The following is a 15,571-nucleotide window of genomic DNA, read 5'->3' as shown; positions in this document are numbered from 1 at the left end:
ATTTATTATTGTAACTTATAGTATATTTTTGGTGTTTTGCACTGGCTGCTGCTGCAAAATGGCAAACTTCAGGACATATCTCTGTGGTAATAAACTTTCAGAATCCATTTACACTAATTCTATTTGCCTACATTAGGGCCATATTCTTTTAAACCAGGGGTTCCCACGCATTAGGGTCTCCCGCCATTTACCGAGGGGTCCGTGGACCCCCAGGTTGGAACCCCTGCTCTAAGCCTCATACATCCAAGTAATTGTCCACGTGCCTTTTAAAGATCAGCTTGGTGGATTGCCAACACATGTCCTGGAGTGGGGGCTGTTTGAACCCTTGTCCTGCCAACTTAGGAGGCCTGTGTGTCAACTGACACTTGGAATGTTAGGGAGGTGCTGACATGCTGGGTGCAGGGACAACAATCCTGAAGAGTTGGAAGCATCTCCAGCAGTCGTTGCCTCAAGAAGGCAACATCCGTCATCAAAGGTCCCTACCATCTGGGCCATGGCATCTTCTCTCAACTCCCATTGGTTCAAAACCACCAGGTTCAAGAACAGCTACTTCCCCTCAGCCATTCAGTCCTGGAACCTGCCTGCACTACCCTGAACTCTACGTCAGGAGAGCAACACGTCACCACAGTGGCATGGGAGCAATGCAGTTAGCGTAATGCTTTACAGCACCAGGGTTAGAGGTTCGATTCCCGCTTCTGACCGTAAGAAATTTGTACATCCTCCCTATGACTGTGTGGGTTTCCTCTCGGTGCTCTGATTTTCTCCCACTTTCTAAAGATACATGGGTTAGGGTTAATGAGTTGTGGGCATGCTATGTCGGTGCTGCAAGCACGGTGACACTTGCAGGCTGCTCCCAGCACAATCCTCGCTGATTTGATTTGATGCAAACAATGCATTTCACTGTATGTTTTGATGTACGTGACAAATAAATCTAATCTTATCTGTAGCTTTGATCACTTCTACTACAATGGACATTTTTTTATTCAGTATGTGTTCTTTCTTGTTGAATTGATATTTTCCTTGTGGATGTTGTGTGTGTCTTGTGCTGAATACCTGTGATGCTGCTGCAAGTAAGGTTTTCATTGCACTTGTGCATACACAGGCAATTGTGCACCTGACAGTAAACTTGAAGGGGAGATTGAAGTACCACCTCCTCTGCCAATCGAGGCCTTCCTAGCTGGATTGAGTGATGTTAACCTGTGAGCTCCTGGGGATTAAGCCTGGGACTCCTTGAATGAGATGAGAGGGGATGAAATGAGATTACCTCACCATTGCCCCCCACCCCCCACTCAACTCCAACACTCATCCATCTATCCCTGCGAGGACGTGCATGCTTCTCAAAGCTCGGAATCCAGGTTATAATACCCCCCTTTTGTACCTGTCCGTTTTCCCTGATCATAATATTGTCACTGTGTCGGTCGCCAATTCCAAGCACGTAGGTAGCTACACAGTAGCCGGCACACGAGAGGGTGAACTCTTCAATGGCTCGTTCCAGTGCCTCCCTGAAAAGGACAAAGAGGGGAACTTTTATTGTACATCACCAAAGGCAAAACAACACTTAACCTGGCACTTTCCCGTAGCAGAGTCTCCAGCTGAATGTTGCTCCCCGTGTTGCAGCCTCAATACACAGCCCAATTCTGCACCTGTATCTGATGGTCAAAACCGTGACACTGATATAGACAATTACGGTAGGCTCATACAGGAAGTCAGGAGGCCTGGGGTTCAAGGAAACTTGGGTGTATGGATTCAGAATTAGCTTTTACACAGAGAAAGAGGGTGGCAGATGGGGTGTATTCTGCTCCATGATCATGACCAGTAGTGTTCTGCAAGGATCTGTTCCGGAACCCTTGCTCTTTGTGATTTTTATAAGTGACTCCGATGAGGAAGTAGAACGGTGGTTAGTAAGTTTGCAGATGACATGAAGGTTAGTGGTGCAATATACAGTGCAGAAAGTTGTCGTAGGTTACAATTGGAGCTTGACAGGATGAAGAGCTGGGCTGAGGAGTGGCAGGTCTGGAAAAGTGTGAAGTGTGAGTTCAATCTGGAATGGTGTGAAGTAATTCCCTTTGGAAGCTGGAACATGAGGGAGGAGTACAGGGTTAATGACAGGGTTCTTAGCAGTGTGGAGGAACAGAGGGATCTTGGGGTCCAGGATTATAGATCACTGAAATTTGCCACACAAATTGATAGGGTGGCTAAAAGGGCATAAGTTTGCTGGCCTTCATCAGTCAGGGGATTGAGCTCAAGAGACACGTAGTATTGTTGCTCTGGTTAGACTACACTTGGAGTATTGCGTTCAGTTCTGGTCGCCTCATTATAGGAAGAATATGGAGGCTTCAGAGAGATGTTACAGGACTCCACAGGAGAGGGATGATTAAACATCTGTTATTAAAATAATTAGCGCAGGAAATGGAGAAGGAGCAGGGGAGTGGGATAACCAGATTATTCTTTGAAGCAGCTTGCATAGACTAGATGGACTGAATGGTCTCCTCCTGTGCTGAACTATCACACCGGTGCATCTGTCCTTTGAAGCCAATACAGAACCTTTAGAGCATCTTTTGGGTGAGTTGGTAGATTGGCGTTTCCAAATCTTCTCTTTGCAAATCTCGCCACTCTACTTTTGATCAAACAAACAAATAAATGAGAGGAAAGGACATTATGTATTGGCAGGCTTGAACCTCTGCTCACTGTCACTGAAAATTGGCATGACTAGTACTAGAGGTCACAGGTTAAGGGTGAAAGGTGAAATATTTAAGGAGAACCTGAGGGTGAACTTCTTCACTCAGAGGGTGATGAGAGTGGGAACGAGCTGCCAGTGGAAGGTGGTAGATGCGAGTTCAGCTGCACCATGAAGATAAATTTGGATAGATACGTGGTTGGGGCTCCAAGAGGACTACAACCTTGTCGTGGTTTGGAGGCATTGCGCGCCTCAGTGACCTGGAGAGCTTGCTGGGTGCAGTCAGGGCTTTATGCTTTGGCTCTTGGTAGAGTCACCCATGCCAAACAGGTCAAAGGGTAGAGGCCAGACTAAGAGTGGCCCACCGGTCCTCCAGTTTCGGGAGTTCAGTTCAGGACTGACAACCCCGACTGGTCAAACAAAACTGTTATGGAAACAGCAATGAAGAATCCTTCTACATCTGAGTGGCCAAGGACAGACAGAGATGAAGGATCTTCACTGCTGCCCTAAATGTTTAGCTAGTGACCTAACGGGCAGTGAGTACATAGATGGGAGGGGTGCAGAGGGCTCGGCTGCAGGTGTAGGTCGATTGGACAAGGCAGAATAACAGTTTGGAACTGACTAGATGGGGCGAAGGGCCTGGGCCTCTGCTGTAATGCTCTGTGACTCTGTTATTTCCCACGGGAAGGCTCGGCGTCACTTCAATACCATTGCTGAGGCACACGGCGCAAAAGCAGAAAGCAGAAACAGTGGTGAGATGACCACAAATGTGTCACTGGAAAGCAGCAACACAAAGACTCACACATAATTATGTACAAGGCATGTGACATCCAACAACAAACGCCTTAGATACCATCACCGTGACTCTCAACTGAGAGGCGCTCACTGAAGGAAGGAAATTCCAGCCAAGTGTCAGGGGACTGCAGGTACAAGAAACCTTCCCTTCACATCGGATAGACTGTGCTCAACGCAGTGACAAGCAAACAACGAAGTCTTTTTTATCTTGTTTAACAAAATAATTGGGAGTAAAGTTTCAAGAATTCCAAACATTCCAAATGAACAAGCTGCGTGTTGTTCTAATTGTATGTTTAATTCCTGCAAGTAATTGGTCAGACCACATTTGGAGTATTGTGAGCAGTTTTGGGCATTGGAGAGGGTCCAGAGGTATACCGTATTTTCCATAAAGCATAGAAAGGGGCTATTCTGTCCACTGGCTCTATACTAGCTCTCAGGGCAATCCTATTCCACCACTCATTTCCTTGAAACTCATTCCCTTTCACAGGAACACACGCAAGATGCAGGAGGAACTCAGCAGGTCGGGAAAGGAAGGGGGAAGATGCCCGAATAAAAATGTGGGGGGGGGGGGAGGGGAAGGAGGCTAGCTGGAAGGTGATAGGTGAAGCCAGGTAGGTTGGAAAGATAAAAGACTGGAGAAGAAGAAATCTGACAGGGGAGTTTCTCCATTACCCAGCTACTACTGGGGCAGCTTTGGGTCCCATACCTAAGAATGTGCTTGCATTGGAGAAGGTCCAAAGGAGGTTTATGAGAATAATCCCAGGAACAAAATGTTCACTGCATGAGGAGCATTTGATGGCTCTGGGCCTGTACTTACTGGAGTTTAGAAGAAAGAGGGGAGGGGATCCCACTGAAAGCTATTGAGTTTTTGTCCAGCTGACAAGAGTTTTATTAGTGTAGGCCTCGACTCTAGTCCAGGTTGGAACCAGAGCTGCTATAACAGGAAATTCAATGTCAACTTGTGCTCTACCTGGCCTAACCTGCTCAATAGAAAGGAGAGAACTTGCACAGGAGGTCGTTCATCATCCTAGGGAAATAAAAACTGCCAGAACCCACTGATGGTAATCTCCTTTGATCTTTTCAATACCGTCTGATTGAGGAATTGTAGAGGTGGATGATGAAGAAACAGGCTTTTTGGCCAATCGAGTTCAGACTGACCGTTAATCATCCATTGACACTTATCAACACGAGTTCCATTTTTTAAATCATTTCTGGCACTAACATTCTGAATTAAAAAGGGTCCCCCCCCCCCACCCCTCAAGATTACATACCCTGGGTTCTTTGACTTCAACCAATTCAGAAGAGCATCTTTATTGAAAGCTGCCGTGGCTGCCATATTGCTTTTATTGAGCTGGATGTTTGCGATGGTCTCTGAGTGTGGAACCACCTCGATCACTCCCGTTTTATCTCCGGTGGAGAGACAGGCATAAGGAATCATCCTGAAAGAGATTGGATGGCAATATGAACATCTTCTGTTTCAGGGATCGGTGTTTACTATATTAGACACTGTACATGACCCTAGAACATCTGATAATTGGACACTGTGGTAGTAAAGTGGCTAGCGCGACGCTATTACAGATTGGGGTGTTCTGCAGTTCAGAGTTCAATTCTGGCGCTGTCTGTAAGGAATCTCTGTACGTTCTTCCCATGGCACGAGTGGGTTTCCTCCCACAGGCCGGACAGGTTAATTGGTCATTGTAAATTGCCCCATGACTAGGTTAGGGTGAATTGGGTTTGCTGGGGTGGTGTGGTTCAAAGGGCCGGAAGGGCCTATTAGGCTCCGTGTCACTAAATCAGGGCTTCCTAACCTTTTTTATGCCATGGACCAATACCATTAAGCAAAGGATCTGTGGAGCTTCCGCACTACATAAATTTAAAAAAAAACTTTTTACACTGTGGACAAAAGGTTGCTATTGTAATGCAGGAAATATGGCGACTAATACACCTACTGGGTGGCACAGTAGTGCAGTGGCTGGCATAATGCTTTACAGCTCCAGCGATCGCGGTTCAATTCCCGCCACTGTCCGTAAGAGACCATGCGGGTTTCCTCCGGGTGCTCCGGTTTCTTCCCACGTTCCAAAGATGAATGGGTTGGGGTCAGAGTTGTGAGTGTGCTCTGTTGGCTCCGGAAGCACGGCAACACTTGCGGGCTGCCCCCAGCACATCTTTGGACCGTGTGGGTTGTTGACGCAAATGGCGCATTTCACGGTTTTGTTTTACGTTTCAATGTACAGGTGACAAATAAAGCTAATCTCTCTCACTCTCTCTCTCCCTTTCTTCTTCTGAATATTGAAAGTCTAGACAAAGGATGTTTTCAGTAGTGGGAGCGTGTATGAACAGCGGCACAGTCAGAATAAGACATGCTCTCTAATCCAGGCAGCACCTTAATAAATCTTCTCTGCTTACCGTCCTGGTAAATCTTTTGTTAAATGTTACATTTCTGGAGGATTTCTGGCCAATCTGAAGTGCAACAGAGTAATTGATGTAGGAGATAGTGGAACCACTTACAAAGATTGCAGATAAACTGGATTTAGCACTTTCACAAGGTCATAAAAATAGCATCATAAGGATAAATCCCAGAGATTGTGTCGATGCTGGAAATCCATACAAACCCTAACTCTAACCCTCCTGCACTATAAGCTTTTTCAAGATGGAGCCAGTGAACGACGCGACCAACAGCAATGTCCAGCAGACAGTTCACGAATCTACTTCTCCTTTCAAATTGATTCTATAACAAGGCTGCGTGCGATTGGAACCTGTGGTTTACATTTTGATGGTGTGTTTTCGGGGTGATTGAATGACCTGGCGCTTTGTTGTCTCCGAGGGGAGGGAGTTCGCTGAGGGTTGGACCAGAAGGTGTAGCCTGGAGACAAGGCGTGAGCCCGTGTTCGATTCCACTGCTTCTCTCTGACTGAGGCGTTGGGGGTGCGAGCCCACGATTGGTTCCATTGCTCCTCTCCAACTGAGTCATCGAGCAAGGTTGAAATTGATGAGAACAAGAGCAGAGGGCAGGCAGGTGTTCGGTGCTGTCTGCCTGCGTTTAAACGGTCTTCCTCTCCCTCCCTCTAGCTGCTGTCAGAGGAAAGTGCATCAGTCTTGGGATCTATGTTGCTGGATTGATCCCAGTGAGTCTGTGGACTAGTTTTGGGGGGGGATCTTGGGGTTCGTGTTGCATGTGTTGCTGGATTCTGGTTACTCATTCTTTTGCTATTTCTGAGTGATTTGATCGGGGCAATTGATGCAGACTAGGGCAATTTGCCGAAGAACGGCCCTGTGGCTAGCATTGGACTAGTGGCGCAGCACTGAACTGAACTGAACTGAATCCCACTGGGCTCCTGGCTTGACACTTGCTACTCTGTGTGTTGTTCGCTCACTTTTTGCTGTTTGTGCAATGTGTTCTTTCTTTCTCATGTTGGGTATTTGATGGTTTTTTGAACGGGTTCCATGGTGTTTCTTTGTGTCGTGGCTGCCTGCGGGGGGACAAATCTCAGAGTTGTATTCTGTATAAATACTTCGATAATAAAAGTACTTTGAATTTTTGAAAATTTGATACCCATCACAATATGACACCAAATCCAACATTAATGAGGTCTGCCAATAGGGAAGGCAACATTATACATAGATATCAGGAACTTAATATGCCAATAACTGGCACATTTCAGATTGTGTAATAATAGGGCCTAGGGAATAGTTCTGAATGTACTGCATATTAGATTGTTAAGGTTGTTCAAAGCACTCTGAAGAATTGTTTCACAATATTATAAATTCTCTGGTATTCTATTATCCCCACAACACTATATCATTGCTGAGAGGAAGTTCTGCTTCATCAGCGAGCAAGTTTGCCGATAGAACAAAGACCGGCCTAAGCTTCACAGCATGCAGTTCATGGTCTGACCAGATGGGGGTGGCACCGAGCACCGTTTCTGGGTAAGGCATTAGAGTGAATATCCCTGCATTCTCACTTCTAAACTAAATTTCCAGAAGTGGGTTGGAAGACGTGTGTTTCACGGTGCAGCCTTGTGTGGCCCTTTTGGATGACCCGATTCCTCACCGACGTCGCTAACAGATTGAATCGTTGAGACAGCGGGTGCGGCCTGTGCAGTCAAGCGATGCTGCAGAAGTTGCTGGTCTCCCGTCTCGCTGTGGCAGGAGAGATATCTCTCTCTCTCTCCACCTTGTTGGTGTGAGAGAGGGCCTATTGAGATGTCAAGGTGTTGGGATGGATGGTAATTACTGATGGACTACAGATCATGGTCTTTGGGGCTTGCAATTGCTTGGTGGATGGTGGGGAGGGCTGAGGCTTTCTGCTGGAGAAAATGGGGGAGGGTTGATACTTTGCTGCTGCTTGAGCATGGAGGGGGAGGGTAGCTTTGGGTTTCTAATGTATTTCTGTATTTCATTCTTTGGATGTCTGCGAAGAATAAGGATTTCAGGTTGTATACTGTACTCATTCTCTGACATTGAATGGAATCATTGATACGGGTTTACCTTGAGGATAATGAGCACAGAAATTTAATATCATGGGCTAAAAGTTTCATGCAAAATGAAGAATGAAGAATGGACAGGAGGGCATGGAGAGCTATGGTCCAGATGCTGGTTGATGGGAATAGGCAGAATAACAATTTTGCATGGGCTAGATGGGCTGAAGGGCCTGTTTATGTGACATATTTATTTCTGTCTAGAGATACAGTGTGGAACAGGCCCATCTGGTCAAACCAATTGCAACCCACCTATTTAACCCTAACCAAATTTACAATGACCAATTGACCCACTAACCAGTACGTCTTTGGACTGTTGGAGGAGACCGAAGCACCCTGAGAAAACCCATGCGTTCCACAGGGAAAGCATACAAACTCCTTACAGATGGCGCCAGAACTGAACTCTGACGCTCCAGAATTGAACTTCGAACTCCTAACCACTAGCCTATCATGGAGCCTTATGACTGACTAAAAGCACACGTCAAAACTTAATGCAAGATACCGTTAATAATTTACTTTGAAAATGATGACTCATGAGAGTGTGCTTGGGCAGATTATTCATCACGAAACTGGAAGCTGTTCTATGTTTAACTTCCCAGATAAGGACAATAAATCATTAAAATACAGCTTGGACAAGTGCGGAAATTATGATAATTTCCAACAGCGAGCGTTGCAAAGACATTCTGGCTGCCTCCCTTCGTTGGAGAGGTCATGACCTCACCATCACATGCCAAAAATGTGATAAAACTGCAATGTGATGAAGAGCAGTGTTCCAAAATATAAACTGCGGCAGTCGTAATCAAAGCTTTTCTTTTCCGTCTCTGATTACATCAGTGTTCTTTGCAACTTGGCACAAGTGTCAGAATCATAACTGCTTGGATCTTTTCCTGGAATAAATAAGCAAGATTTAGACCATAAGACATTGGAGCAGAATTAAGGCCATTTGGCCTATCGGGTCTGCTCCACCATTTCATCACAGCTGATTTATTATCCCTCTCAACCCCACTCTCCTGCCTTCTCCCCTGACTGATCAAGAACCTTTCAACATCCATTTTAAATATATTCAGTGATTTGGCCTCCACAGCTGTCTGTGGCAATGAATTCCACAGGTTTGCCACTCTCTAGCTAGAGAAATTCCTCCTATTTCTGGTCCTAGACTCCTCCACTATAGGAAACATCCTCTCCACATCCACTCTGTCTAGGCCTTTCAGTATTCAATAGGTTCAACCTTTATTCTTCTAAACTCCAGCAAGTACAGGCCCAGAGGTGTCAAACATTCCTCATATGATAACCCTTTCATTCCTTTCTTCAACCTCCTCTGGACCTTTTCCAATGCCAGCACATCCTTTCTAGATAAGGGACCAAAACTGCTCACAATACCCCAAGAGCAGACTGGCTAATGACTTATAAAGCCTCAAGCATTACATTCTTGCTTTCATGTGGAGAAAATTTTAAAAAGTCCAATATTATTCCCCATCTTCCAAATTTAGCTTCTATTCATGTAAGAGTACAATTTGTAATGAGCTTTGGAAGTGATCAGGTGTTACCTGTAGGTAACACCTTACAGGTGTTATTACCTGTAATCAGGTGTGCTTCATTACCTGTAGTCCAGACCCTGTTTTTTCCACAGAACATCCATTAACTGAATCATTTGTATTGTCAACATATCCTGACGAAGATCTGTAGAAAGGAAATAAAAGTATAAAGAAAGTTCATCTCACACAGTAATCGGAGGTCACTTATATCCCTCTGACAAACAGAAAACGTTGGAAAACTCAGCAGGCCAATAAAGAGAATCTGAGTTAATGTTTCAGGACCGAGACCTTTGTTCTGCTGTGACAGGTTTGCTCAGTTTCACTTCAGTGGTTCCATTTAATATCTATTCTGCTCTCACTCAAGAGTTTCCCTGTTTTCTTAAGCTAGGCAGATAGATAACTCCAGTGCTGGCGTAGTTGTAGTTAAGGGCCGTTTTATTATTCAACAACGCATTACAGTACACAAGGAAGCCAATGTAAAAAGACAGTTTTTCTTGGTGTTCGAATGAAAGGCAGGTTCAACTATAGATTGAAATTCCTTCGATTTCTGGGCTGGCTGGTGGTGCAACGACATCGGCGCCGGACCTGGGAGCGGAGGTTGCCGAGTTTGAAGCTGGGTTGAGTGTTGAGATCGCAACTCGACCTCGTAAAACAAAGGGAAGATACTGTGAAAATGCCTGTGTGAGGAGTGGCGCGCCACACGGTCTCTCTCTCTCTCACTCGCTCCACGCCTTGTAAAAAAAGCCATGAAAAGTCCATCATCATGGATGCACGCATGGACACGCAGACGCACACGCACAGACTCGCACGCACGCAGGCACACGCCAAAAACAAAAAAAAAAAGAAATTCCTTCGAGTTCTAACAAGTGCTTCTAACTACCAAATGAAATGTACAAACGATATAAAATGGCCAGCCTGGCGGTGAAATCTTAGCAATATGACAGTGAGCAATCAACAATAGCTGTGAACCCACAAGTAAGCAGTGAGGTCTAGTAATTAGAAATAAAATAACAATCCAAATCAGGAAAGACATAACAATATCAGTGAATGTATTCTCTCCGCAAACATCCTCAAAACAGAAGAAAAATCGCAAAGAACAAATGATAGAAAAATTGTAAGAACTCTAAAGCCCCCTACCCCTCCCACACACAAGCAGCAGCAAAAGATTTACCCTCCTCTCTTCCCCTCTATTCCGGCAGAAAGCATCAGTATCCCCACCACCCACCATGCAAGCAACAGCTATGCCCTCAAAGACAGACCATGATCTACAGTCCATCAAAAACTGCAATTCACCAAACAGTTCGACATGCCACAGCTCTCTCCCTCTCACTAACAAGGGAGAGAGAAGTATAAGTCCTTCCACAGCAAGAGGGGAGACCACTAATTCACTGCTTCAATGTTATAGTCTGCAGTGTCGCTTTTTATTTTGAGTTCAACTCGACAACTGGCAGCAAACTTGCCGAGTACATCTATCTTTTTCTGAGGCTAATTGAAGTATCTTGTGTAACATTACACAAATACGGATCGAAAATGTGTAAAATAAAATGGAGGTCTTCATACCATCTCCATTCTTGAAAATGATCCCCATCAGATTCCCATCAGATCTTTGGTTCTTGTGAACAATCCACAGTGGCTTCATCTTGGAATCCATAAACTTGCATTTTTCCACCCTGAAAATACCAAGAGGGAGGTAGATCAGTGTTCTGGCTCAACTTGAGAAACATGTCCCAGAAAAAAAAACTCAGCAGTAGACACAAACATCATCGTGTATCATTTGGCAGGTCACCAGTTCTTCAATAATGCATGAGTGATATGACTTCTTCAGTTAATTAGACAGTTTACTGGCACCACACGCTCTCTGCGTGTGTACAGGAGTGAGGTATATCAGTTGTTTGTGTGGTGTTGCAATAACAACCTTGTACTCAATGTCACCAACTCTAAGGAGTTGATTGTGGACCTCGAAGGGAAGCCGAGGGAACACACACGAGTCCTCATCAAGTGATCAGAAATGGGAAGGGTGGGTAGTTTCAAGCTCCTGGGCGTCAACATCAGTGAAGATCTATCCTGGGGGGAACGTCGACTCAGACCATGAGAGGCCTGTGTCGGGCATTTTCATGCTTTACAAGGCGCAGATTGGGAGTCTGTGTGGGGTGCCACTCCTCGCACAGACACTAGAGCAATGTGTGATTAAGTGCCTTGCTCAAGGGCACAAACACGCTGCCATAGCTGAGGCTCGAACTAGCGACCTTCAAATCACTAGATGAACGCCTTAACCACTTGGCCACGTGCCCAACACTTGGGTACAACATATTGATGCAACTACGAAGAAGGTACCTCAGTAACTATATTTCACTAGGAGCTTGAGGAGATTTGGCATGTCACCAAACACTGTAGCAAATTTCTACAGATGTACCTTGGAGGGCACTCTGACCCGAGTATGGAGGTGCCAATGGAGAGGATCAGAAAAACTGCAGAGGACCATAGGCTCAGCCAGCTTCATCATCGGCACGAGCATCCCCACCTTCAAGAATATCTTCAAAAAGCTGACGTGTCAAGACGGCAGCAACTCTCACTAAAGGCCTTCACCATCCAGGACATACCCCTTTCTTAACCTACCATCAGGAAGGAGGGTCCTGGAGCCTTAAGATCTACACTCAACATTTTAGTAGCAAGTTCTTCCCCTCTGCCATCAGATTTCTGAATCATCCATGAGCCCATGAACTCTACCTCGCTATTTTGCCCTCTTTTTGCACTAATTCATTTATATTTCTTCTTGCAACTTAGAGTAATTTTTAATATCTTGCACTGTACTGCTGCCATAAAACAACAAATTTCACGACAAATGTCAGAGATAGTTAACCTGTTTCTGAAAAAAAAACGAAGAAACACCTTTGCCAATACAAACTCCTCATTCATTGCTGATGGGTTAAGATTGTTTTGGTACTGTTGGCAGATCTTAAACATTTGGGCCAATATTTCCTGAAGCGTCAGCCCCCAGTGAGAGTTGTGTATTGCTGTTCTGTGCCTTGCCTCAGGGATTCCCGATCCTTCCTTGTAAGGGTTGTGGGGGGTGGGGGGGAAGAAAGTGCAGACTGAGTGGTTGGGCTTTGTGTTTGCAAGAACAGAACCGATGCACTCCTAGGAGGTCTGACTAGTGTGTAGTGCTGTGCAAAAGTCTTAGGCATGTAGATACAACTAGGGTGCCTGAGATTTTTAACTGTACTGTATTTGTCAATGTAGAACGGAGAGTGAGTTGGTAAATCTGGTGGGAGCAAAGGATGTTGGGAATGGTGAGGGTGGAGCACTGAGGGAGGGGTGTGAGACAGGTGGCACAGAAGGAGTGCCAGGGGCAGGGGGGTGGTGTGTGCAGGCACACCCAGCCCTGAGATACCAGGTAAAGTCATTTGATTCCAAAACAATTGGTTGACTGATCATTACAGAATGTCTCTCTGGTGCTTCCCTCTCTCTTCCCCTTTTTCCAACCATGATTCCCCTCTCCCTGCCCCGCTTCCCACTCTCAGTCCACAATAGAGACCCATATCAGAATCAGGTTTATCATCACTCACATATATCATGAAACTTGCTTTTTTTGTGGCAGCAGTGCAGTGCAATACATAAAATTACTACAGTACTGTGCAAAAGTCTTGTTCATCCTAGCTATATTCAAGATTCAAGTCCATTTATTATCAAAGAATGTATAAATTATGCAACCTTGAGATTCGCTTGCTCACAGGTAGCCACAAAGCAAGAAACCCAAAAGAACCCAACTGAAGAAAAAAAAACGAATAAAAATAAAAGACCAACACTCGATGTGCAAGAGAAAGAAAAAAAAATACAAATCGTGCCAACAATTGAAGTGAACAGCAGCAATTCCGAAACAAAACTGTCCTCAGATCCGAACCCTGGAACAGCCCAGAGTAGGCCCAAAACCTCCCTTATCAGCTCATCATATTGGCAACATGGAGCACAGCAGCAGGGGCAGTCGTCATAGCCTCAGCACATGGAGATGACCGTCGCAGAGAACGAGCACCATTGGCTCGCGTCCTGACTGACACCCTGTCCTTTCAGTCTATCTGGGCCATTGTTTAAATGGACCAAACTACGGAACAGCAAAAGGCTCTGGCACCCAGAAGAGAGGAGTGAGGGTTATGGAGAGCGAGCAAAATCGGCCTAAGATTTTTGCACAGTGTTGTAGATGCCGTCACAACAGCTTCATCATGCTTTTCCCTGTAGGACGTTGTAGTTTTGGTTTGGATTATAGCCTGTCCTGGTGCTGATCAAATACTTCATGGGTGCATTGTTTAAAGACGAAACACAAGTATTATTGATAGATTATAGATAGAAAGTATTTTGATAGCAGAATGGTTGTAAAGACCAACATACACTGAGTGTGCTTCCTGCATGTATTTTAATGAATGAAGCACAGGTAACCCGTGTTAAGGTGGGAGAGGGGGTGCCCATTGCCCATATTGCAATTTTCCACAATGTAAAGCACATCTTCCGTGGATGTGTCTAGAAATACGCATTGAAATATTTATTTCGTAAATAAATATTTATGTTTATTTAATTTTTTCCCCATGTTAATTCCTTATCTCAAATGTATTTATTTAATTAACTTATTTAGAGATACAGCAGGGTAACAGGCCCCTCTGACCCAAAGAGCCCAACCTGTCCAATTACACCCGTGTGACCAATTATAACATTTAACCATATAACAATTACAGCACGGAAACAGGCCATCCCGGCCCTTCTAGTCCATGCCAAACTCTTATTCTCACCTAGTCCCACCGACCTGCACTCGGTCCATAACCCTCCATTCCTTTCCCGTCCATATATCTATCCAATTTAACTTTAAACGACAACATCGAACCTGCCTCAACCACTTCTGCTGGAAGCTCGTTCCACATAGCTACCACTCTCTGAGTAAAGAAGTTCCCCTTCATGTTACCCCTAAACTTTTGCCCTTTAACTCTCAACTCATGTCCTCTTGTTTGAATCTCCCCCATGCTCAAGGGAAAAAGCCTATCCATGTCAACTCTATCTATCCCCCTCATAATTTTAAACACCTCTATCAAGTCCCCCCTCAACCTTCTACGCTCCAAAGAATAAAGACCTAACTTGTTCAACCTTTCTCTGTAACTTAGCAGATGAAACCCAGGCAACATTTTAGTAAACCTCCTCTATACTCTCTCAATTTTATTGACACCTTTCCTATAATTCGGTGACCAGAATTAATCCACTAACCTATACATCTTTGGAACGTGGGACCAGAGCACCCAGAGGAACTCCACAGGGTCATGGGGAGAACATACAACCTCCTTACAGATAGCGGGTCACTGAATTGAACCTGAGTCACTGGCACTGGACTAGCTTTTTGCTAACTGCTACACTACCATGCCACGCCGCATATAGACAATCTTCTTGGGTAGCGATTCGTAACTTCTCTAAGGGTCGATTTCTGTAATGTAATGTATGGGGGGTGGGGAGATGCTTGTATATTTTTCCAAGTAGAAAAGAATGTATGTGACTAGCACTGGAATAATATCAGTGAACTCATCAAATTCAACTTAGTGATGGAGGAATTCACATGTCCTTAACAGAACACTGTCCATCACAGGCAAAGCCCTCTCTGCCCACTGGGGAAGTTGGGGAAGTCAGAGGCCCAAAGTCTTTTGAGTCCACTGGAGGCCCAGAGGTCTATTTTGGAGTTTGAAGCCTGTCTGTGCACGTGGGAGGAAGAAAAGAGGCTTGTTTTTCTGATGTTGCTTGTTGTGTTCTGTGTTGTTCTGCTGAGCATTGTAGGCATGCTATGTCGGAGCTGGAATGTGTGGTGACACGGCGTGGGCTGCCCCCAGCACATCCTTAGTTGCGTTGGTTGTTAGCACAGATGACACATTTCCCTCAACACACATAAAAGTTGCTGGTGAACGCAGCAGGCCAGGCAGCATCTCTAGGAAGAGGTATACCTCTTCCTAGAGACGCTGCCTGGCCTGCTGTGACCATACCTCTTCCCAGAGATGCTGCCTGGCCTGCTGTGACCGTACCTCTTCCTAGAGATGCTGCCTGGCCTGCTGTGACTGTACCTC

The 15,571-nt window shown here is 45.2% G+C and overlaps 1 protein-coding gene across 4 annotated transcripts in view; it reads right to left on the bottom strand.

Annotated features, from left to right (window-relative positions):
• pik3cd (phosphatidylinositol-4,5-bisphosphate 3-kinase, catalytic subunit delta) overlaps positions 1-15,571 on the bottom strand; it is a 241,690-nt gene that overhangs the window by 6,691 nt on the left and 219,428 nt on the right. For all 4 annotated transcript variants that reach the window (XM_072245380.1, XM_072245381.1, XM_072245382.1 and 1 more), the window contains 4 exons: positions 11,046-11,155; positions 9,552-9,630; positions 4,744-4,911; positions 1,379-1,502 (listed from right to left, as the gene is read on the bottom strand). In XM_072245380.1, the coding sequence (XP_072101481.1) occupies positions 1,379-1,502; positions 4,744-4,911; positions 9,552-9,630; positions 11,046-11,155 (481 nt within the window). The remainder of the gene's footprint in view (positions 1-1,378; positions 1,503-4,743; positions 4,912-9,551; positions 9,631-11,045; positions 11,156-15,571) is intronic.

The sequence above is a fragment of the Mobula birostris genome, chromosome 27 (assembly GCF_030028105.1).
Source record: "Mobula birostris isolate sMobBir1 chromosome 27, sMobBir1.hap1, whole genome shotgun sequence".
NCBI classification, from domain to species: domain Eukaryota; kingdom Metazoa; phylum Chordata; class Chondrichthyes; order Myliobatiformes; family Myliobatidae; genus Mobula; species Mobula birostris.
Note: the sequence above shows the minus strand (reverse complement) of the source record. Positions and strands in the feature narration are given on the sequence as shown.